The following is a 25,268-nucleotide window of genomic DNA, read 5'->3' as shown; positions in this document are numbered from 1 at the left end:
GATCATATAAATAGATTAAATGGGGAGAGGGAAGTCTGGAAATGAAACTCAAGAATGACTGGAAATTACTTCTGGAGATAACACAGGGAAAATTTAGTGAAAGAGTAAACCAATGGGCAAACCCCTGATGTGTTCCTCAGTGTCTGTATAGCTCCCATGTGGTAAAGCTACATGTAGCAACAGCTATGTATGTAATTGTCTAATCTGTGTCTTGCTAGCTAATGGCCAAATTCCTTATTCAACCTTAGAAAACTTTCATATGAAGATCAATGAACAATCTTCCAGCTGAGAGAACCACATGAATGTAAATGCCTGCTGCAGTCCAGAGAGCTGGAAAGTGACATGACTTTTGCTTCACAATGAACTTGCCACCTCCAGCTTGAGTACATTACTTGGCTCCATCTGTTACTGTTACTGGACTTAGAATTTATATGCTGGATTCCAGAATTAATCCAAGATGCTATATTGGATCAGTTCAGATGCTGGCCAAAGCAGATGTCATCCTGGAACTGACTTGCAGCAACAGACAGGATAAATGTCCTCTCCTGCAGAGTAATTCACTTAGATGTTATTGGCATAAATGTTCTTCAGATATTATTGAGTTTAATTAAAGGTCATCTTCCTTATCTGTCAGGAATGGGTCAGCACCAACTAAAAGCAGTTACACACTGTTTGGGCTTCAGCTTTCTCTGCCAGTCACTATCAATAATTCGACTGCTAGCACAGTACCTCAGATGCTTACTTGGAGTGTAAGAAATAACTGTATTTCCCATACTCTTCCTTGAAAATCTAATGATGCAGCAATTTCTTTCTGCCCTAATCTCTCTTCTCCTACATTATGTGAAATGCTGTTTCAATTTTTAATTCACTTATTCCTGACCCAATAAACTCATTTGTTTCCCTGACTCTGCACATGCATTCCTCACTGCCTACTTGTTCTGTATAGCTCACTTTTGCAGTTGTTTTTCCTCCACATCTACCCTCGCTCCTAGCTGCTCTATTTAGAGTACCTTGACTCCTTAAATTTCCACAGTTCAGGGAAATATGCAAAAGGACAGTGATAACATTTTGTTAACTCTGCCTCAGAAACAGCTTTAGAAATTCTTGATTAACTTCCCTTTCTGTATCAGCTAAGGCAACTCTGATTCACATGCCTGTTCTTTGAATGTGATCTCAGATTAAACAATGGAAGATGTTCTTAGAATGCATTTCTAAGGTAAAATAAACATCAATATTTCAACATTTTCCTTGTGCATTTTAATAGTACCTACATATCTGTTCCATTACCACGATCCTAAATATGTAATATCTTTCATTTCATCACTGCTGAAGGCAAAGCCCTGCAATCCCCTGTTCCTTATGTCTTAAATGACAAAAACTTTATTACCAATCAATAAAACGTACTGTGCTAAACCCCACATTATTTAGCATATCAAAGAGGATTTTGTGACTCTAGTGAATAAAGGTGAGGTTTTTAAAAACATTTTCATTGGTCAGGGGCAGAGAATTTAAAATTAGTCCCCAGGCCCTTATGCTGCAATGCCACCACACTAATTTCAGAAGATTCAACCAACACGTAAAATGGTCTGCAATAGACTTGGATGCTCTTCAGCTCTTCTGCAGGTTAAGCTTCAATAAAGGGAGTAATTACATGCATTTAACATCTGCTACAAAGCCACCAACATGATGTTTTGAAGCTTTGTACCAAGACTTGTAACTGTATTCCTGATCAGTTTCCAAGTTAATTAAACGGGGAGGGAAAAGAAAAATGCGTTTTACAAGTGAAACATGTTTTATAACTGCTTTTGTTTTATAACTGCTTTCAGTGAAAATACTGCTGCTTTCACACCTCGTTTGAATGAGTGCAACGTGTCCCCTGCTCATGCTGAAAGGCTCTATTATTGTTAGCATGATGGATCAGACTTCTAGATATAAATGCAAGTAGGCACAACTATCAATGTACTTCTAGGTACCTGAATGATGATACCCGCAGTTTTTGCTTAAAGCAAAAAAAGAGCCAATGTTATATGGCAGAAATGTGTGTATGTTCCACATACACCCAGCCTCCTTATTTTCAGCAAACTACCATAAATTCAGGATCAAGGCCACTGGCTTACCTTAGACAGATTAATGAACATGCATTTAATGACCAGTCACAAATCTACCCTCTTCCACAGCAAAATGAATATACTATTTCAACTTTTGCAGTATGAAGCAACACAGACCAACAAGGCATTCCATTCAGAGCTTTAATCAAAGCATAGACAGTAAAGAATACAATATTCTGAGTTTCCCCTAAAAAGATAAAAAAATACTTTGTCAGTATTTTACAGATCTACAAAATGTAAATTTTCCTTTTAGATACAATGTACACGTTTTACACTACAAAAAGTATAACACATTTCTATGTTACAACTGATGCCTTCTTAGGATTATGTATTCCCTGAACTGTTCTCTTTAAAGAACAGGAGCATATAATAAATCCCAAGTATAATAAATACATTGCTAATGAGGGTGGTAAATGCTGAAGAAAATTATTCAAAACATCCTGCTCTTTTATCCATCAGATTGCTAAACTAAATGGATCACTCACATGAATTATATTAACATGAGTAAGTGCTTTGAGTGTCAAACCTCAAAGCAAGATCGAACAATACAGTCAGCTAAATAAATGGTATTAGTTATTGAGATTTATCCAGAAAAGGACAGTGCTCAGAATATGGTTTGTATTTTACTCCAGACAGGTAATATACATAAGTGTTTACATATTATCTGATACCCTAGTACTCGCTTTTGGTAGTCACTGTCATCTTCTCTACGTGCACATTCCATCACTTGCTGAATAGAGTCATTCAGCAATTCTCAGTCATTCAACAAATGAGTCTTCTCCAGAGGCCAGAAGGCTTGCTGGAAAAATAGTCCACAAAGCAGTCCAGTAACTTGTGTGGAGAAATCAGAGGAGCACTTTGACTTGTGGACAGTTGGAATTACTACTAAAAACCTGAAAATTAGAATGAGGAATAGAGATTGATGCAACAGAAAAAGTACCAGTAAAGGTTTAAAAACATACCACCAGCCAACCAACCAAAAAAAAACCCCAGACCGAACTTGCTGCATGATTTACAGTCTCACTCCACTACACTGTTGCTCAGCTGGGTCAATCTGCTTGATCATTTAAAGTTTTGCAAGGAAGGAAATACCCAGAATGCACAGAAGAAACCAGGACCCACATCTTGAAGCCACACACACAGAGTAGTAACTGACCCAGTTCATCCTGTGGCACTGACTTAAACAGGGACTCTGTTCTCCTTGGCCCACTTTTTCATGACGCGGACAATGTATTCTACTTGAGAATTGCCAGTGCTCTTCAGAAGATGCAGTACTTCCCGTAGAGTCTCTCTATAAAGGTGAAAAGCAAAGATTTAAATGAGGGCAAGACCCAGCTTATACAATAAACAACTACCCATATCCAAACTAGTTTGCAAAGCATGGTTCCTAGACAGAGGGGTCCATTCATCTGCAGAGCAGTTAGAGGTGAAAATGCACAGTAGGTGTGATCCCAGGCACACAAAAACCCCACCTTGTATTTCATTGCAATGAGAAATTAAAAGCAAGAAAGTCAGCAAAATGTAATTAGTTTGGAGTTCAGTGCTTGCATGTGTGTATATTAATTTATAAATCTTTACTTTTTCAAAATAGCTCCCCAGAATAAAGCAAGCTTTTTTTAGTTTTGATTTTAATGCTGTTTGCTAGTCTTCAGTATGGAAACATCTAGCTTAATACTGAACAACCCCATGTACCAGTACAGGTTGGGGGTTGACCTGCTGGAAAGTAGTGAAGGGGAAAGGGACCTGGGGGTCCTGGTGGATAGGAGGATGACCATGAGCCAGCAATGTGCTCTTGTGGCCAAGAAGGCAAATGGCATCTTAGGGTGCATTAGAAAGGGAGTGGTTAGTAGGTCAAGAGAGGTTCTCCTCCCCCTCTACTCAGCCTTGGTGAGGCCGCATCTGGAATATTGCGTCCAGTTCTGGGCCCCTCTGTTCAAGAAGGACAGGGAATTGCTTGAAGGAGTCCAGCGCAGAGCCACAAAGATGATTAAGGGAGTGGAACATCTCCCTTATGAGGAGAGGCTGAGGGAGCTGGGTCTCTTTAGCTTGCAAAAGAGGAGACTGAGGGGTGACCTCATCAATGTTTACAAATATGTGAAGGGTAGGTGTCAGGATGATGGAGCTAGGCTTTTTTCAGTGATATCCAGTGATAGGACAAGGGGCAATGGGTGTAAACTGGAACATAGGAAGTTCCACGTTAACATCAGGAAGAACTTCTTTACTGTAAGAGTGACAGAGCACTGGAACAGGTTGCCCAGGGGGGTTGTGGAGTCTCCTACACTGGAGATATTCAAGGCCCGCCTGGACAAGTTCCTGTGTGATGTACTGTAGGTTACCCTGCTCTTGCAGGGGGGTTGGACTAGATGATCTTTTGAGGTCCCTTCCAACCCTTGGGATTCTGTGATTCTGTGCTAAAGCAACTTACACATTAATACAAATAACATGGAAATGAACATTACCAATATGATAAACCAGTATGAAGCTCCAGTTTACCAGCTAGCTTACTGCAAGAACTTGTATGAATACTGAGAAACAGGCAACCTGTGTGTATTTCACTGTATCTACTGCAGTAATTGCTAAAAGGACACTTGAAGGGTGCAGTAGTTAATGAGATTACTCCAGCAGAGAAGGGAATACAAGAAGGGTGTAAAAGCCAAGATACACACCTACCAGTCATGTATGAAACAGCAACTTTGGCCAGGGGAGAATGGCCATCTGGCATTACAGCAGAATATTCATGAGGGATCAGTTCTTAAATATAGCCCCACTACCCTGTCTTATTCTCCCATCCAGTGAAATGGGCTGAAAGCAAATTATCAGTAACACAGGTAATTTCCCTTAAGCTTTCAAGTGAGTATATTTATCTGACATGTACAGTGTCTTCAGAAAGCAAATTTTAGTGAAAACATAGTCGCATCTACTCACATCGTTTAGACAAATTGTGTCCTTCCAACAGCACTGAGTAAATGTTTTCTTAGTTCTGTTCTGTGAACCTTAAAATATCATGGGATCGTTTTCCATTCTTATGCCATTAACATGAAATGAGGTGCTTTTGCCTCAGTTCATGAATATAGTACATTTATAACTTAACTCATCCTAGTATTACAAGTAATATAGTTTGGTTTCATACAGTTCATGGCATTAACTGATGAGTTATTCTCCACTGTATATTCCAGAACTGTTCGTGTGGAAGATACACTTAAAACTGAACACTGCATATGGAACCACCAGCCAGAGTGTCTGTTTTATGAAAGGTCAATAAAGAATTGGAAGAGGATACGCAGACCTAAAGCTGAGATGATGATTCTGGCTTACAGCTGACTGGAAGTAAAAGAGCAAAATAAATTCAGATACAACACAGAATACTCACTTCGCTTCTTGTCCAGCTAAGATCATTTGAAAGACACCCACACAAGCACCTCTCTTGCCTTCCCAGTATTCGGTATTGCTGTCCAGTCTCTCCAGAACATCAAATGCTTTGGCTGAATAGTAAAACTGACGCAACTGCACAGAAAAGCGAAACAGTATTCCTGACAATATGACCATCTTTTAGAAGGGGATTAAAAATTGTGAGCTCAGTTTTCTGAAATCAGCACTAAGGGAAGAAATGTGCATTTTGCTGTTTTTTTCTGCAGGCAGCAAGTGATACAGAACAGGCACATTTCAGTAGAGAAAGAGGTGATATTGTAACATTACTGGTCAATGTCTTTGAACATTATAGACAAACTGCACTGTGAGCTTCATTAGTTGGCAATGATCTGCACTGTTGTTTTGATTATATACAGATAACACTAGCTTACAGAAATTCTTTTTTTATGAGGTGCCCTATCCGGTGTTCTGCTGACTATACTGAAGTCCTTGATAAAACATCAACTTCCAACTAGTCCAAACATTTTAAAACAGAACCACTTTGCCTCATGTAGGTCACAGAGGATGGTCACAGAGACCTCGTGATGGTCACAGGGACATATTTGATGTCTTTTGGGTTTAACTTGGAACAGAATATTTTTCTTCACTGTTACAGTACAGTACAAAGTAAGATTCAGTGACTCTGTAATCCAAAATTTTCCTAAGCTTAGGAAAATCTTTGTACCTTATAATTTCTTCCTTCAATTCTCTATTTGTAAATGTGAACAAGAAGCAAGTTGGTTGGTAATAGTCAGTGTGAAGGGAGTGACCACACTGACTTTTTATTTCAGCATAACTCGTGGACCTTATTTATGACTGCGAGTATTCTTAACTTGGGCAAGACTGAAGAACAATGTTCTTTATGTCTAGCATCTTCCCATAACAGAGCACAGAAGGTAGGCTGAGAACAACCTCCCATCCTTTGGTGGTTGGAAGTCTGCACCTGCTGAGAAAAATCCTGGATGGGCTGTGGGAGTTACTTTAGTCAGAGAAACACAGGTACTACAGGATGAACAGAAAATTCAATTTTCTTCAGATAAATGGTGATTTTAACCATAGGTGACTGGCAAGCACTTAAATAGGTGGGAATAAAGATAGTGAGTATAAGCAGGATCAAATGTGTCATCTAAAAAGATAAAAAATTAATACGATCTCTCCAAACTGGTATCTGACCTAGTTCCATTAAGCAGATACTGGTTCAATGTCCTTCTTCTATCTGACACAAAAGCAGGAAATGCTTAAGCCCAAGTCATGTGCTGTTCCCTATATGAACAAGATGAGATCTTGCATGAAAAGCAGCAAGAAATTAGCCAGAAGTCCTGTGTCCCAGCTATCAGCATAGCAATGGGGCATCAAGCTACAACTAGTCTTAGGATGCTGTTGACCTTGCTCCCTCACATTCATTCAGCATTCTATTGAGTGAAGCCACTATGAGCTTTAAGGAAAAAATAACTGTCCAGGGAAAAAAATGCAGCATAAGGCTCCTTGCTGAATCTATGCTAGATTTTTTTTTTTCTAAGAAGTTTCTTGTAATTTCTACCAATAATGGCAGTATAAGAAACTGTTATTGACAGCTCAAGCATGGAGTAAATTATCAATGTTTTATTCAGGGGGCTGTTTATCAAGAAGGCCTGTAGGTTAAAATACTGACTAAACCTTGCCAACTCATCCACATCATTAAATATCCCGCTGTTATAAAAGAAAGCTTGCTAGTGATGACAATGATGAAAAGTATCAAAAAAAAAAAAAAAAAGGCTTTTGGTACAATCACTGAATTAACACACCATGCACCAAGTTCTAAAGAGAAGACTCACTTTGTAACAATCATTGGCAATGAGCTGCAACAGGCTAAATGAATCTCCTGACGTTTCCATCTCCAGATAGAGCTTCCAGGCCAACTGTGGTTTCTTATTCACAATATCTGCAATAACAACAAACAGCTGGGATTGTGAAAAGAATATGCCCCACATAATACCCAGTGGCAAGTGGAATAAATGTTCCAAAATTTCTTTACTTAATATAAATGTATGCCTTGCCCTGTGAGCATGACTTTGGGATAGGAAACTTGTCCTTATCTTCTGCCTTACTAGAAATAGCAGCCGATTCATCAGAGAATAGCAACGTAAAGAGGAATAATTATAGCATTTACATCTCAGTTTGTATTTCACTGATAGAGCAATAAGCACAACTCTCGTGATTTAAGATGTGATTAAGGAACAGAATGGAAAGCATTAGAGAAATTATTTTATGCAGGAAGCATTAGAGAAGTTATTTTATGCAGGACAATGAACTGTAGAAATCCATTTAGATGGTGAGATTTAGGATTATGTATTCTTACACATGGAAAAATTTTAATTGGCACCAAACCAAGGTCTTTAATACTTGATGCCTACCTCGATCTGAACGTTCAGTCCCCATGATTCATAACAAACCAAAAAGGGGTGTGTGTTTGCGAGTACGAAGCCCCTCCAAATGTAACTAAACCTGTCAATATACATTTACTAGAAAAAATGTTCCCAAATTCCTGAGATTTTGTGCTGATTTTAAATTTGTCTCTAGGACTAGAATTTTTTCGTTGGCCTTTAAGTTTAAACACCACTGCTATACACAAATAGAAATAGAAGAATATGAATCTTCCATCTCAGCTAGTGGAAATTCTACTAGGATCTTTGAACACAAAAAGTGCTAATATTTGATTTTCTGGAGATAAGAACCCATTCTGTTGATACTGAGGCTGATATTGATAATTCCAGACTCATTCAAGTACTGGGAGAAAAGAAAACAAAATTAAGTATCCCTTTCTTTTTCAAGTCTTATCAGTGACTCAAAGAGGAGCTGCCTGGTCACACATGTACCACTCATGCTCATTCAAAAGAGGGACAGTTTAGCTTATTACATCTGTGACCACTGTTCTAATGCGTATGTTGCAGGCATCAACAATAAACATGTATTACCAAATCACAGGATTTACAGACACTTTTAATTTAGAAGACAGCAAGACATCAAATCAGATTTTTCTCTCATCAGCTCCAGATACCATACACAGTGGCAAACAGCCAGGTCTTAATCTCCAAATACCAACCCATCTGTCTAGAGAAATTGAGTACTGTGCTAATTCAGAGGTTTTTTACCTTCTCAAGATGAATTTGATATAAATAGTACAGTTATGTCTTGCATCCAAAAAAGATACATCTCTGGTACTTTTTGCCCTTTACAAATATTTCAGCATCGAATTGTTTACAACTCAATACTTAATCATATTCTGACATGAATGTATTATGATCCTTTGTAATTTCTACAGCAGCCTTTATCCAGAAGGATCTAATAGTGATTTATATACTTGCCCCCAAAAGATAACCATATTCATCACTGAGCAGTTGTTTCTGCAAAGAATTCTAGCAGCTAGAACACTAGCACAGAATGAAAAAACAAATTTTAAGACTGACTCAGAAGAATACAGCAGCTCTACGGAAAGTTCAGCAGGAATTCAGAATGGCAAAAGGCACACTCAAAAATAAAGAGTAACTCCTATGAAAGAGCTAGAAAATTTTTAATTGATAACATGGTGTTAAATCCACTTATATAGTAAGTAGCACCTTCAAAGAGTTCTGCAACCCCAGATGTATGTCAAAGAACTACTATAGCATAGAATCACAGGAATGAACACTGTCTTACTGAACAACTTACTTTTCAGTGAGAGTTCTCCCATCAAAAATACTCACATAAAACACTCACACATAAAGCATTCAAACACAATCAGGTACTACAGCTTAATGAAAAAGGAAATAAACTGGCATGTCCTAAAATGGAGTCATAAATAGGCACCCATGGGTGTGATGTGCCTGCCTGAGAGATCATGTTGGAGATGTTTATCACATCTGCCATATGGCATAATGTCCCAAAACATGCATATTTACATTCCAAGTACAACTACTGAAAATGGTTAGATAAGAGAACATTTTTGTATTGAGGCACTGTAAGGAAAACAAATTAACCTACGGCGTCTCAGTCTTGAATCATTAGACAAGCCCACTTCTGTACTATTTTACACATGGCACGATAGCTGTATCTGCATGGAGGTGTACTCTGCAGTGTTTTAAAAACTGGTTCAAAAACCTAAATATAATTTGCTATTGGATATTAAACATAGCAAAAGTTTTCTGGGTTCAAGGGAAGAATGGAAAAGTTTTTGGAAGAAAAAACATGCTGAGATTATAAAGGACATCCCTCGGGCACAGAAGTTTGGAGAATATGAGCAGTAATGCAGTAGGAAGAAAAATACTGTATAAGTTTGCCTGATTCTTCTCTTCCCTAGACAAGTGACATTGGCTCCTTCTGTAGGCAGATAGACCGTTGGGACTGACCCACTATGAATGCTTCTGTGTTTTAGTCTGAACATTTTAAAAGTTGCAACTCAGTCTTTTGAGACAGAAAATCTTCACTCAAGCAATTGAGTAGACAACTGAGAAGAAAAAGGGTCATTGGTTAGGACAAAGCTGCATTTACGGAGCTGTAACAGCACTGCAGTGAAGCAGTAATTGCTTACTAAAGCTAGATGTATGAAAGGTGCAATAACCACCCACACTGTAACTAGTGCGATCAGCGTTTCACTTTCATAGTTCTGAATCCACCTACAACATTAAATTCAATTAGGAAAGTGGATTGCCAAGACTGATGCAATAGAGGAGGATCTGTATTCTGCAATGTTGAGAGTAAAGTGACTCACAGCAGCGAGCTAGCCAGCTAAGGTAAACAAAATCACGCTTTATCTTCTCACTCTGGATCAAAAGGAACACCTGAAGGAAGAAGGAAAATAAAAGATTATACATGCACGTACTTTTAAACAAACAGAAGGCAGACCTGCCTCGTTTCAACATGCAGCCAAGGCTGAAGCCACAGTGACTGCTTCAAGAGAAGAGATAGGGTTTGCAAGTGCAGTGTGGGGGTATCTCATCTCTCTGTGTCGAGTAGGTGGAGGATTCAAACAGGGCCATGCTTATCAAGGGACTTCTGCAGCTTCGACAGCAAGCTATGAGGAGGGTGCGGCCTCCTCTGAACAAGTGCCAGTGGGCGGCCATGCAACACAAACAGCACAAAGGAACACTGGGCCTGTGGGAAAAGCTATTTGGAATGTGTTTGTTTAGAAAGCAGTGCAAGCAATTACATTAGCATCTTCTTGAAATGCCAGAAGTCTCACATGTATATGAGCCTTTCCTCCCCGTACATGTCAGAGAGAATTCCAGGTCAGCAATAAACCATTTCCAACCATTTTGGATTCAGTAAGGTTCTGAGCCAAAACATTTGTCTTTTGTAACTTACTGTACAAATACCGGTTTATTACATTCTACATCTAAAGGGATGTGTGTGGAAAAGTTATACATTTAATAGTGTATTCTGGCTTTTCTCACAGAAAACGGCTATTTATGCCCCTCTGCAGTTATATCTGTAGCTATACTAGGATGCTACTGGCAAAACTCCAAATACCTTTACAGGAACAGATACCTGTGCTAGAACAGGAAGTTCAACAAATTACTGACATTTTTATTGGCTAAACATTGCTGATCCCCTAATTTGGGCTGAGGGGTGGGGGAGGGGAGAAGAGCGGAGGTGGTGGTGAAAGGAGGGGAAGGGGTAGGAGGGAAGAAATAAAAAGAAAGCAGCATTGTCACTGTAAGTAGCACTTTATCATAGATTTATTTCATTACTTCCAGGGAGGTAAGCTTTTAAGTAACTTAAGTGCTATATGTGGAGGTATTTTACACGTTTATGAGACACTGGAGGAGGGTGATCTTTCTATGAGAGTATCATCACATCAAGCATCACACCTTAGGCCAGACTAATCAATGCAATTACATAATTCTGTTATTTAAATGCATCAGCTATAAGCCCAAGTTTATATAGAATCATTTGTAAGAACATAAGAGGGAAAATGTGGATTAACAGCAGTTTACAGCTCTGTGTTTCTTTGTTGCCTGGCTGTAGCTAAAGCTTGCTTGCAGCATTATCATTTTTATGAAGTCTCAGGAATCCCTGTAGCCTGGTAGCACAGTTTTGAAAGAGTCACCTACAATTTCATTAAGCTAACTAAATTTAAGGTAGGTGAATTGAAATATATATCCATTTTGCATGACATTCTTGGATATTTTTCTTAAAGACAGATGCAATTTCAGGTTACAGAAATTAAGGGTGTGGGGATGGAGAGGGGGGAAGAGAAAAAGAAAAAATCAGGGGGCTCCATTGTTGAGAAACCTGAAGAGTTAAAAAGTCAAAAAGACAGGAAAAACAAACAAACAAAAAAAAACAAACAAAAAAACCCAATCCAAACCAAAACCCTCTGTATGATTCACTTTTGACTACATGATTGTTTTGTTGGGATTTTTTCTGGCTTGTCTTCTTTCTGGTCTTGCAAAAAATGTTGCTTCCATCTTCATAATAGTTATTTGCTTTTGCATATTTTAGTTGTAATTAAGTTTCTAGTGCACACAGACACAAAAAAATGTTGTGTGTAGAAGCTGATCTCTTCCAGCTGCATCTGGATGCTGCTGAATAAGATAGTGAGCATTTCTTCATTTCCTTGCACATCTCCCAGAGGAAGACAGACATTTATTTATTTATTTAGATACAATTTTCTAGGGACACCTAGAAGCTCCTAACTATTTGATGTCTTTTACTCAGCATGCCCTTGTCAGCCTGAACAATAAGACTGCCTGGATCCCAGACAAAGCGTAGGAAATCTGATTAAGAGGGCATTCTTTGATCAATTAGAGATAGCTGCAAGCACTCTTGTGATGCACCACAAGCAGCATGGCTTCCCGTATAGCTCACATTACAAGATTAGAAAGATAATCTTTTCTGAATGGTGTTCACTGAGAATTTCACTTCCTCTGAGAAGGGGAATATGATATTCTACACAACCTGCTTATTTTCAACCAACATGAAGATCTGGAGTGAAAAAAATTAAGGAAAGAGGGAAGTATGTGGGAAATGTTTCCACCGTTTTTTAAAGAAAGTAAATGCATACCTCTTCAGCCTCATTAAAACAGCCTGTGGCAGCTTTGGCTTGGGCATAGTTGAAGTTAAAAGTATCATCATTGTAGAAGTAACTCTGGAAAATAAGCCACACAAACAAAATTCAAATAAGTAAGACAAAAACCCTCCTCCCATGGTATAACAACATTAAAAATACCCCTGCTCTCCAATCAGAGTTAGACTATAACAGGACAATGGGAAGGAAAAAGAAAAACCCACATTATGAGCATACGGCATTTATAAACAGTGGGTAGAAAATTATGGACTGACTTTCCATCCTATATTTGTGACTACAAACACAGCTGGAACATTCCACAGTATTAACCATGAGATGTCTGGGGAATGCTCCAAGATCAAAATTGCAGTAGCAGCTTTGTGGGTATAATTTTCACTTTAGGCATGTGAAGACATGCTGTGCTGCCATGATCTCTTTCACTTCCCAAGCAGTTATTTCGCCACTAGGGTGGTAAATAAGTTGACTCCCTAATGGCTTAAGGAGTTGAACAGTTTGTTTTTCCACTTCTCAAGGTGCAACAAGAGATCCTGTGTATCTGGTTGTGTGATACATGCTAGTCTGACACACTGGATCCCATGATGGAGGTGGAGCTGCAGTAGCAGCTGTAGGCAGGCAGCACACCGGCCTGGTGTGTAATAGGTGTGATGGGACTTCTTTGAGCTCAGGCTTTGCTTACATGCACTCTGTTTGATGTGCAACACCACATTTTTCTCTCCCATAATACTGGACTGGACAAACCCGGTTAAAGACAAGTCAGGTTGATCTGCATCTTTTTTGAAAAGCTGTATGTACTAAAACAGGAAATGTAACTCTAGGTATAAGTTAGCCTGATATTTGGGTTTGACCCAAATAGCTTAGATTTGATAACGGTCATATGTCCAGATTGAGGTATAACTCAGATGACCGAAAGCTGTGTTCTCTGTTCAGCACTTACACTGCTACACCCAGTAGACCTGGTAGAGCTAAGGTGGAACACAATACCACAACAACAAGCGTAGATGGAATTGAGGATCCCTGCCAAGCAGAGGTGCAGTGCTTATGAAAGAGCATGGGAAAAAAGCAGGGTGGTTTATGCAGTATAATTGCTGTAGCAAAGGCCTTCGTGGGTGCATAACAGCAAGGTGTGTGGAAGAATTGTGGAATCAACTAGGTTGGAAAAGACCTTTAAGATCATCAGTCCAACTGTTACCCCAGAACTGCCAAGTCCTGTGATGGGCCCTAAACCATGTCACTAAGGGCCTTGTCTACGTGGGTTTTGAGTATTTCCAGGGACAGTGATTCCATCACTTCCCTGAGCAGCCTGTTCTAATCCTTTTGGTGAAGAAATTTTTCCTAACACCCAATTTAAACTTGATTGGATATTAGGCACAGTTTGAGGTTGTTTCCTCTTGTCCTATCACTTGCTACTTGGGAGAAAAGGCCAGCTACCTCTTTGCTCCATCCTCCTTGCAGGTAGCTGTAGAGAGCAATAAGATCCTCCTGAGCCTTCTTTTCTACAGACTAAACAACCCCAGTTCCCTCAGCCATTCCTCATAAGACTTGTGCTCCAGGTCCTTCACCAGCTTCATTGGCCTTCTCTGGACCCACTCCAGCCAAAGAAATGTTTTTCCTTATATAGCATCTACAAAAGAAACAGAACTTGTGTAGGAAGACACAATTTTTGTTTTGTTCCCTCATTAAGAGTGAGGAGGAGGCAAAAGGCATAGTTGGGACTGTACAAAAGATATGGGAAGCAAGGGGTAAACCCCCTTCCCAGAGCTCTCTATCTTCTTTCATGATGTAGGGACACTTGAGGAACTTCTGTTTCCTGTCACAGGCAGATAACAAAGGGTACTGATCCCGTCCACTCACATACATCAAGCTAGTGCCTTGATAGGAGATGGGAGGGGAGAGGGAGCACCTTCTCTCAGATGTCTAAATTAGGGTTCAAATATAGCAAGCTATAGCAAATATAGCAAGCTATGTGAAAGCATGAGGATGAACCAATCAGGTGAATCTTAAGCTCAGTTTGTGAAAACATTTCAGTACCCTTAGGGTGAACTAATGGGTTTCACCATATGAGAATTACAACATGTTACTGTATTCTTCCTCAATGATAGTTTCATGTGCATCAGCCCAAGTCCCAGGTTAAGCAAAGCTGGTGAGCATAATGCTAGTTTTACTGCATGAATAGTTTCTTGTTTTACTGCATGAGTAGTTTCATGGGGGAATGGCTTTAAACTCAAAGAGAAGAGATTTAGACTAGATATTACGAAAAATTCTTCACTATGGGAGTGGTAAGACACTGGCACAGGTTGCCCAGAGAAGCTGTTGTTACTTCATCCCTGGAAGTGTTCCAAGGCCAGCTTGGATGAGACCTTGAGCAACCTGGTCTAGTGGAAGATATCCCTGCCCATGGCAGCAGCGTTGGAACTAGATGATCTTTAAGGTCCCCTCCCACTCAACCCATTATATGATTCTATGATTCTTCTGTTCAAACAGCCCCTATGTATTTTTTAAGGAAAATGGAAAAGTAATTCTGTCAACAACAAAACTCAAAAATGATGTCATTTTATCCTAACTGCATAATTGCTAGAGACCACACCTGCTGCAAAACCCAAAACCAATAGAGATGGACTAGTGCTGCTGATAGTGCAACACACTCACAGCAACTAGATGTTTCATTTTGTTTTTTCAAACTACATGACATGTACTGCACTTCACTCTTGTGAGGTCTTTTTAGTGGTCTTCAGTCATTTCATAAAACTAACTGTGCTCTGAGTGATGTCCATTTCAATGACATGCTCAGATACCCAGTTGAACAATGAAGCATTCGTTGTGGCTAGAACTCAGCTGAGCCTGAATTAGCTTGTCTTCTCAGTCGATAGTCAGTGTTATTGTGTCACCCCCAGGGCAGCTGGCAATACATTTATAATAAGGTATCCTTTGAGACATTCTCATGCCTACAGCAGTTTTAATCAATCATGAACGAAGGTGGTGTTTCCTGAGAGAATATAATGCAAACAATCTTCATGAGTGCACAGCTCCACTTAAAGAGCTGCAGAGATTCTACTAAACTTTATTCCTGTGAATGAAGCACAACAGTAACTGTAAAGCCACCTGAACCTTGCCTAAAACATGGCACAGGAGGAACTGTATGCATCCCTGTGCCCTGAAGAGAAAGAAAATGACCTAAGTAAATCTGAGTAGTAGCTAGTCTCAGCTAAAAAATTATGAGAATGATGAACTACTTCAAAAGGATCATGCAATGAAAGTGGTAGTAGGCAGAAGACTTTTCTCCTTAGTCCTTGCTATTTATCAACCGCATTATGTCTCAAATTGCCAGTATTTATGATTCCCTTCAAGAATTTAACAAATACGTATTTTACTTATGCTTAATCGTATTGTAACTTGCTAGATGCAATCTATAAAACTATCCAAAATGGCAACCTCAACCCTACTTTGAACTATGACAATGAGTTCCATAAACCAACTGTGTTCTGAGAGGGACAAAATAGATTTTCTTGGAAAAGACACTGAGTTTGCCGTAATTCCAACAAGCTGTATCTTGTTTTCACCCTCTCCTAATACAAATGGAGGTTTCAAATACACCTTGTTTATTCTAATCCTCATTTTGTACAATTTTCTTTTCTTAACTTCCCTCTGTAGCAAATAATGTCTATCTTCTAGATCTCTTTAGATAATATTTCAATTTCTAGTTATTCTCCAAATCACCTTACTTTCAGAATTTGAGAGGGTCGTGGTCAATATTTCAAATAAGAGTACACCACTGTGCAATGAAAGGCATCAATCTTTTTTTTACACTGAATTTTCTTTACTTGGCTTAATATTTTGTTTTACCCTTATAATGAAAACCAAGGAAGTATTATCTTTGCTTAAATATGGGTCAAATCAAAACAGATATATGGTTACTGATGCCAAGGTGTGTATATGTGGGAAAGTCCAGCTTGCAAGCTGAGATCCACGTATGTATGTTATGTGTCACAGTAGCTCTGCATGCTTTCAGAATATATAAGTTTTTAAAACAAAACACCCAAGCACAAGTAGTCAGATAAGCCTTCCCCTCTCCTATGCACACATAATAAAATTGTTTCTCCCAAATCTCACAAGGTAGAATGCTCCTTCTAGTTGACAAATATAGTAGGATTGAAGGCTTGCATACTTGTACGTGTCACTATTTCTGCCTCCCTCCTGACAGTTTATAAACATTAAATCTACTCCTCACCTATACTTCCACTGCATAGGCTCTTACTAACATCTTACAAAATAACACCGAGTATCCTGTGCTCTTCCTTTTCCCTTCAGATTTTCTTTCCAACCCTTCCTATGACACTTTCCTTTATACCCTCACAGATGCACAGATGCACAGACGTCTCACCTGTAGCAATTCTCTTGCCTCATGACTTTGACCTATCCTCTGCTCACTCCATTGCCTGCTTTCACCCTCTTAATGGTTCAGTGTTCTGTTTGTTTCTGGCTCTTTTCTTTACAAATACTAGCCTTACTTTCCAATATTAATAACAAATCCATTTGTTTCCCCAGATGATACTCTCTCTCTCTCATTTCTAAGCTTTTCCAAATACCTTGGAGGTGGTGAGTAATCACATTTAACTTTAAACTTTTCAGGTTAGAACTAGTTGTTTAAGAACTTTTTAAAGGAAATGGCAAGAGCTAGGCATTTCTATGGGGTGACTCACTGCATTCTAAGGTAAGTATAAGAAATACATAGGATGAATTTTCCTCTGGAAATTACCATCTGCCCCCCTTGGCTATAGACTGAGACCAGATGATTGGTTATAACTTAGAAATCTGACTTTTAGATGGTTCAAGTTAGGCAAAACAAATCTTATTGTTAAGGTTCCAGCTCTCCTTTCCTTCAATTGCATTCACACTCCAGTTTGGGGTGGTGATAGTGTGTGTCTTCATTCCACTATAGTGGAGCCATTCCAGTGCCACTTGGGATTTCTTCAGTGATGTCTTCCAGATAAAGTTTAAAACCACTGCACCTTCATTTTTCACCCACCAGATGCTTTTGCCATCATTACATAGAATCACAGAATAGTTAGGGTTGGAAAGGACCTTAAGACCATCAATTTCCAACCCCCCTGCCATGGGCAGGGAAACCTCACACTAAACCATGTCACCCAGCTCTGTCCAACCTGGCCTTGAGCATCGCCAGGGTATGTTTTTCTTTAGATCTCACCCACCTTAGAACATTGCGATTTTGCTTATCACGTGTATCTCCTTAGTAATTTCTTTTTAGATACTTGTTCCTCTTCCTACCAAATACAAAGTTCTTACACCTCTAGTTTCAAATAATTGGAGCAAAACTCCAGTTGTCTAACTCTGTAATCACACTCCAGCTTCTCTTTCTTTCCTCACAGCTGACTTATAACTGGGGTATCTGTAAGTTATACCCATTTTACCCATTGAATTTTGGTAATCTGGTAATGCTGTATTATGACAACTGCAAACACCTTCTCTTACTTTGAAAAATGCAACATTGCCTGAAGGGTACCACTCAGATTATTTCTGCAAAATAATATTCTTAGCTTACTGCTTTGGTAATAATGCCCTATCTTAGCTGTTCAGTGGCTGCTCTCCCTGTAAAATATAAGCATTACTACTTTCAGAGTCTTTCATGTCCTATATTCCTTACACACTCTTGTTCATTAAAACGATGTTCGCAATATAGCAATTGACAATAATCTCCATCACTTATCTGGTAAATCTTGAGAAAACATTTGTTTGGTTCGTTGGCTTTTCTCCATGTTGCCCACTCCATAAATGCCCACATTTTTTCATTATCTTCCTATAATTATGTTCCTCATGTTCTATGATGCCACCAGAAAGCCTAATAATGATTAAATTGCAAGTATGAGGAAACTATCATGCCCATCATGCTGCACAATGCTATCTTAAAAACGGCTTCTTCACATTTTGAGCCTTTTGCTGTACCTGACCATTTACATCTCACTTGTTCCTGTGTTTTGTTGTTACTGTTGTGTTTTTGTATCCTTTTATGTTTACACAGTGTCTCATACAGTACAGTCTAATTCCATTAGTATTCATTCCACGCATTAGAGTACTAAATAATAATACTAACCTTGACTGAGTTGAGGTAAATCAGGACATTACCGAACTGTCTAAGAAGAAAGAAGTAGGAGGACATGCACTGTCTTCCTGGAATGGTATCTAAAATTCAAAAGAGAAATGCACATTTGTAGAGCTTAAAAGTCACATGGTAATGGAAATCACTGCCAAGATTGCTGGCAACTGTGAAAGCAGCTAACTTCTAAAAATAGCATAGCTTGCCTTTTCAGGCAAAGGACCATACTAGAGGTTAGAAAAACTATTAGTTCATCTTGTCAACTTTCTCTACAGCATGCAATAACTATTGCAAGACTGTATTCAACAGCAAATTCTACAGGGACAAACTGTTTAAGTAACAGGCCTTCTCCATGACACCATTTCCGTAGCATAATTTTACTGTGAGTTATTCTCACTCTTAGGACTCTTCATACAAAGCCTGAGTTTGTTATTCTAACCTAGCTAGCCTTTTTTTTTTTTTTTTTTTTTTTTTTTTTATAGAGTCATAGAATCAACTAGGTTGGAAAAGCCCATTAAGATCATCAAGTCCAACCTTTAAGATAAAGCTTTTCAGTTATCCTGGACAAAGAAGTTTGATATATTTTAATTTTAGTTCCACTAAGAAAGTAAACCTGATATGCTGAAAATAGTGGTATTAAAAAAAAAACAACAACAACAAAAAAATAACCCACAGGAAAAACACTGAATGAAAAAAGACAATATGAAAATTAACTTCCATGCATTTGGGATTACCACATTGCTCACAAGTGGTGAAGCCATAAATAAATTAGGCATATCAGTACAAATAAGTGTCAGTAAACTCTGCTGCCACTATGTTATTGTAAGCTTTTTGCCATCATCCTATGCTGTAATCTACCCCAAAATTGCATGCTGTGTTACTCGAAAACTATTTTAAAACTTTTTTAGAGATTGTGAAGTAAGCTTACTAGGACTAATTTTAATTAGACTCAACCAGCAGAGACTGGTCAGACATGGATCATAGAATCATAGAATGGTTAGGGTTGGAAAGGACCTTAAGATCATCTAGTTCTAACCCCCCTGCCATGGGCAGGGACATCTCACACCAGACCATGTCACCCAAGGCTCTGTCCAACCTGGCCTTGAACACCACCAGGGATGGAGCATTTAACACTTCTTTGGGCAACCTGTTCCAGCACCTCACCACCCTCACAGTAAAGAACTTCTTCCTTATATCTAACCTGAGCTTCCCCTGTTTAAGTTTAAACCCATTACCCCTTGTCCTGTCGCTACAGTCCCTGATGAAGAGTCCCTCTACAGCATCCTTGTAGGCCCCCCTCAGATATTAGAAGGCTGCTATGAGGTCTCCACGCAGCTTCTCTTCTCCAGGCTGAACAGCCCCAACTTTCTCAGCCTGTCTTCAAGCGGGAGGTGCTCAATACCCCAATCATCCTTATCGCCCTCCTATGGACTTGCTCCAACAGCTCCATGTCCTTCTTATGTTGAGGACACCAGAACTGTACACAATACTCCAAGTGAGGTTTTACGAGAGCAGAGTAGAGGGGCAGGATCACCTCCTTCCGACCTGCTGGTCACACTCCTTTTGATGTGGCCCAGGATACGGTTGGCTTTCTGGGCTGCGAGCGCACACTGCCAGCTCATGTTCAGTTTTTCATTGACTGTCATGTCAATGTCGGTCAAGTCCTTCTCTGCAGAGCTACTCTGAATCACTTCTCTGCCCAACCTGTAGCTGTGCCTGGGATTGCCGTGACCCAGGTGTAGGACCTTGCACTTCACTTTATTGGATGAACCCAAGCAACAGCTAGGAAGGCACAAATGCAAGTGATGTCAAATCACTACTACTTCATGATGTCAAATGATCATTATCACAGTATACCATCCTCCATGTATTGTTAGTGAAAGATTTCATTTAAAAACCTAGTAGAACGTCTGTAAATCTCACACATCTCAGCAAAGAGTACTGTCAAAACCCCTAGAATTTTATAGTCCTAGTTCATCCCATGTGACTCATGCAGGAAGAGAGAAAAAGTTCTCGTTTTGAAAAATTTCCTCTGGTGACCTAAGAATACCTTGAAGAAAAGACTGCACAAAATCCAGAAGAAGTGTTTCATTCCTCCCACCCAACACCACATATGCCTCGCTTGGTCCTAAAAGAGGAACAGTGAAAATGAAAGGAGTGCTTTCCTCCATTATCCTTCCAGTGTTTTTAGGACAGTTTGTAAGACTGATGTTAAGCACCAAGAAACACTGCACTTAATGGAAATGCTGATGTTAATTTACTTTCACTAATGTTCCTCTTGCCCTATTTCATCCTTATCTCAGAAATCTGGTCTGTTTAATTTCCCACCCAGTTGAGACTCTGGGAGAAGAGCATGAGAATTAACTATAAAAATCTAGTTATATCCTCCTTTGTAATGCCAGTTCTATGTCATGTCACTGGGATTAAGAATTTTTAATAAGCTTAAAAAAAACCCCACCCCAAAGCAGTAAACCAAGCTGCTGTTCTGGGTGTTATTTATTGCTGCTAGAGGGAGAGTATAGACTCCTACATTGTAAGTGCTTCCTGATTTGAGGGATCTGGAGGTTGGTTTTGGTGGTTGTTTTTTTTTTTGTTTGTTTGTGTGTCCCTAATCCTCCTAAAGTACATAACTTTCAACATGAGATGAAATTTGTACATGTACAAACACATTACACTGTATTTTTCCTAAACTCTCTGATGTTGCTTTTTTCTTAATGCAGTCATGGGATTTCTACAGTTAAGAGAAAGTCAGAAAGACATTTGTAATGAAAAAATATTCCACATCTTCATTTTAGTCCATTAATTTTTGATAATCCACATTAAAATCAGGAGCCCTGTAGACACAGTTGTGAGCAAAGGATTTGCTCACTTTAGTAAACACAACCTACTTTTGTAACAAAGCAGCTAAGTGACTTGATAAAGATCTTAAACAGACAATCTAGTGGTACAAGCTCCTTGCAAGGACTGGCCCAGTGGGAAGTGTTGAAGCATGACTTACATACTTGAATAGCAGGAGCAGGGCTGGCTATTTAGCAAAACCCCAAACAGCAAGAATTCTGTTCTTGATTCTAAATCCAGCAAAACAAAAGCAGCAGAACAAAAATGACCACAAATATACAACATAGTGGCTAACATGCTAAGTTACATAAAACCATAAAAATTATCCTATTGGAGCCAAAGTCTATCTGGTTCAGAAGCTTGCTGAATAAGAATATAGGTATCAAAAGAATATATTCTGATTTCACATGTAATACGTGCACTGAAGACTTCCTAATCATCACTGAAATACTGTGTTAAACAGCCACTGGGCTTTTCTTGTCCTTTTTTTTTTTTTTAATACCTTCTCATTCTCACAAGATTCTGTATCAAAAAAGTTGTGTTATTTGAAAAAGTAGTTCATGCTCTTTGTTTTAATTGTCTTGCATGATGTCAATGCTCCTTGGTTTTTGTATGGTACAGTAACTAATTCTTTTCTATTCCTCTTCTCCTTGTCATTTATGATGTTCTGTATTGTGAATGTAACCAAACCCAGTCATTACTTTCCAGGCCATGTATCCTCTTTCTCTGATCATCCTTGCTGTCTTTATTGTACCCTTTCATTTTTTTCAATTGTAAGAACTAGAACTGCAGCCAGTACTCCAGAAAGGAAACTGTTTCGGTATACAATGACACAGTAATTATTTTGTTTTGTTCTCTCTTTCCTCATTAATTCCCCAAATTCTCTTAAACTGTATTTGCAAAATTATCAGAAAAGTTGAAGGTGTCCCGCCCCCACAATGGACTACTTTGCATTTATCAAAGCTAAATTCAATTTGCATATTATTACCCAGCCTCGGATATACTTCCACAGCTTTCATCATTCTGAAAGCTTTCATTTTTCCTTCATTGGGTAATTTTGTACCACTGGCAAACCCAGTCATGTCATTGTTTGTCCCCTATACCTCATTAATTATGAATACAAGCCCTTTCTTTAAAGAAACAAAAGGTTTCTTCAAGTGTTCAAATCAGGTGCATTTTATCCTTTTCACTCCTACTTCAATAAAAAGTTTCTGTTAGAAATGATAAAGGTTATTATGTAGCTTCCTTTCTTGAAATTAGTACTGTGGGATTTTTTTGAGGTATTTGCTAACACATGGATTTTGAATTTGATTATACTCAGATCACTATATCAGAATGGGATTTTCATTATAAAATTTCTAATCAGGTTCTATGTAATCTTTGTATTGGTCTAGAGTCACTTGCTCACTTGTGTGTTCTGTAAGAAAGACGAAAACTTGACATTTAAAAAAGAATTCTTTATATCATGCTATGTCATTGCATTTAGTAGGGCAATATGGGCAGAACAGAAGTCTCCAAAAATTATTTAATTATCTTTCTATATGAAATCTCTAACCTCTTTAATATGCCACTCACTGTTCCCATCCAGGCTGGCTAGTGAATATTTAGCCTTAATATGATAACTCCTATTTGAGCATGTAATTTAAAACCATTTCATGTTACTCACTGATAAAGAAAATATATTTATTTTACTCTGAGAGAAGGTTTCTAGAATATTTAGAACCACTTCTCCACTGGCATCATCTATTTAATAATACTGCACTGTAGATTAAATAGGAACAATATTCTACATGTTATCTTCCTCCTATCACATTTAAAAATTATTTTAGGTTTATACCTTCCTCTTCTAAACCCAGGTGCTCTACTTTATTCATCTTCTTTTAAAACATCTAATATTTGTCTAAAAACAGTTACATATTTGGTTTTCATGTGTTTGCTTTTTGTTTTGTCCTGTCTAAAGTGAATTCTGTTTGCCTCTTCTATTTCCTGTAACAGTTTGTTTACCTCCACCTGTCCTTTATTTGAAGCTACAAAAACCCCCACACTATTTCACCTTTAACGGAGGAGTTACTTTGAACTGTGTGCTCTTCTGTATGTCAGCTTTCTCCCACAAGTTTCTAAGAAGTTGACAAAGCAGTTTTTACATGGAAGTACCAAGACTCTAAGATGCTTGCAATGGAAACCAATGTTTCCACTTACCTTTAGTTGGAACCAATCCTTCCCATAGGCTCATTTTTTCCCAAATAACCCACCTTAATTGAACTACATTTCTGTTCTTTTATTCCTTTTTTTTTTTCCTCTTCTCTTCCCCTCAACCATACCTCAAGTCTCAGCCTCTCTATCTTGTTCTGCATATGGGTTTACAAATATTTCACAATAAAATTAAGTCTTCTAGCTTCCTAACAATTTCAATTTTGGGTTTGGGCTACATCTTCACTATACATCTTTTCAGAGGATCTCTTCTCAGACTATCTCTGCACTATTTTTATCCATGTGTGCTACAGTCACTCATGACACCTGCATGACTGTTGTGGGCATTAAGAGGTCTACCACCATTTTATCACTCACGCTGTGACTTTACTGGCATCACAAACCCTGTTAGTTATATGCCCACTGAATTCTCCACTACTGCCGTTCATTTTGCTTCTTTCTGTTAACTTGGATCCCAACTCCAAAGGGAAAGCCCCAATGCAAAAGGAACGCATTAGAAAAACCTCATCTATGGAATCACTTCCAGCCTTCCAACATGAAGTGCTCTGCTGCATAATCTCAACAGAATAAGGGCTGCAAGAGGAACATAATGGCTCAACGGTATTTCTGAAAGTTTCATCAGTGCTGCCGCTCTGCCTCTTGAGCTCCTTCTCTTTAGTCACCATGGACACAGGAGACAGCGTTCTGTCTCTGAGGACTATAAACTCTCTGCACCATAAGCATGCTTAAGTTATCCACCTAAAGAAACAGTTCTAGTGACAATGCCTACAATCGAAGCGCCATTTTGGCTCAATTTCTGTGTTCCAACTACTGTCTTTTTATTTGGGATTTTGGTTTTACTTTGGTAAGGAGAAGGGAAAACAAGGTCTTGTTTTGGTATATTATTGAATAAGTAAATATTGAAAATATATTGATTTTCTTGTTAAGTTTCATTCTTGCTTTCTTGTTTTTTTAATTCCACCAAAGAGTTAGTCACAGAGCCTCCATTTCTCTCTGTAGTCCAATTCTTCTTTACATTTTTATTACCCTCAGTTCCAGGGCACACTCAGTGCTAGAACTCTATGAACTCGATATGCATTCGCTAGCAGCCCTAGGTTTGTACCTGTGAGGTTTCGGCCACACACTTCCTCTAATTATGCTGTTGTCTTCTGTTTCTGTAATGGGGATTATTAGTCAAAGGCAAACTGCCACAGAATCTATCAGTGAAGACAAGCAGCTTGCAGTATAGCCTCTTTTCCAGCCAAATTAATGTAGTAAGGTTTAGAACCAATTGAGACTGCTACTTTAAGCTTGCAAATTTGTTTTCAAATATATGTTAGACTGTTACTCACACTATAGCAACAAAATACCTAGCAAGTGTCATGCTAACAGTCAGCAGTTAGACAGAGATACGATGGTATAAATTTGGATACTGTAAGAAGGATTACATAATGGAGAAAGAACATTTCAAACATACCACATTCACTGGCTGATTCACCCACCAACTGGAAAAACTGCTGAGCAATTTTCAGATGATCTCTCTGGGAGACAAAAAAAACCAAACAACCCA

The 25,268-nt window shown here is 38.7% G+C and overlaps 1 protein-coding gene across 3 annotated transcripts in view; it reads right to left on the bottom strand.

Moving 5' to 3' along the window:
* Positions 1-2,235: 2,235 nt before the first annotated feature.
* Positions 2,236-25,268, bottom strand: part of IFT56 (intraflagellar transport 56) — a 50,145-nt gene continuing 27,112 nt past the window's right edge. For 2 of the 3 annotated variants that reach the window (XM_065676525.1, XM_065676536.1), the window contains 8 exons: positions 25,176-25,239; positions 18,668-18,756; positions 12,538-12,621; positions 10,243-10,312; positions 7,331-7,437; positions 5,479-5,612; positions 3,265-3,399; positions 2,236-3,001 (listed from right to left, as the gene is read on the bottom strand). In XM_065676525.1, the coding sequence (XP_065532597.1) occupies positions 3,288-3,399; positions 5,479-5,612; positions 7,331-7,437; positions 10,243-10,312; positions 12,538-12,621; positions 18,668-18,756; positions 25,176-25,239 (660 nt within the window). In that variant the 3' untranslated portion in view covers positions 2,236-3,001; positions 3,265-3,287. Of the gene's footprint in view, positions 3,002-3,264; positions 3,400-5,478; positions 5,613-7,330; positions 7,438-10,242; positions 10,313-12,537; positions 12,622-18,667; positions 18,757-25,175; positions 25,240-25,268 lie in introns of those variants that run through there. The other variant, XR_010612156.1, reaches the window with a different exon arrangement.

Source organism: Lathamus discolor, chromosome 1 (assembly GCF_037157495.1).
Source record: "Lathamus discolor isolate bLatDis1 chromosome 1, bLatDis1.hap1, whole genome shotgun sequence".
Taxonomy (NCBI): Eukaryota; Metazoa; Chordata; class Aves; order Psittaciformes; family Psittacidae; genus Lathamus; species Lathamus discolor.
The sequence above is the reverse complement of the archived record's forward strand: the minus strand, read 5'-3'. Positions and strand labels throughout refer to the sequence as shown.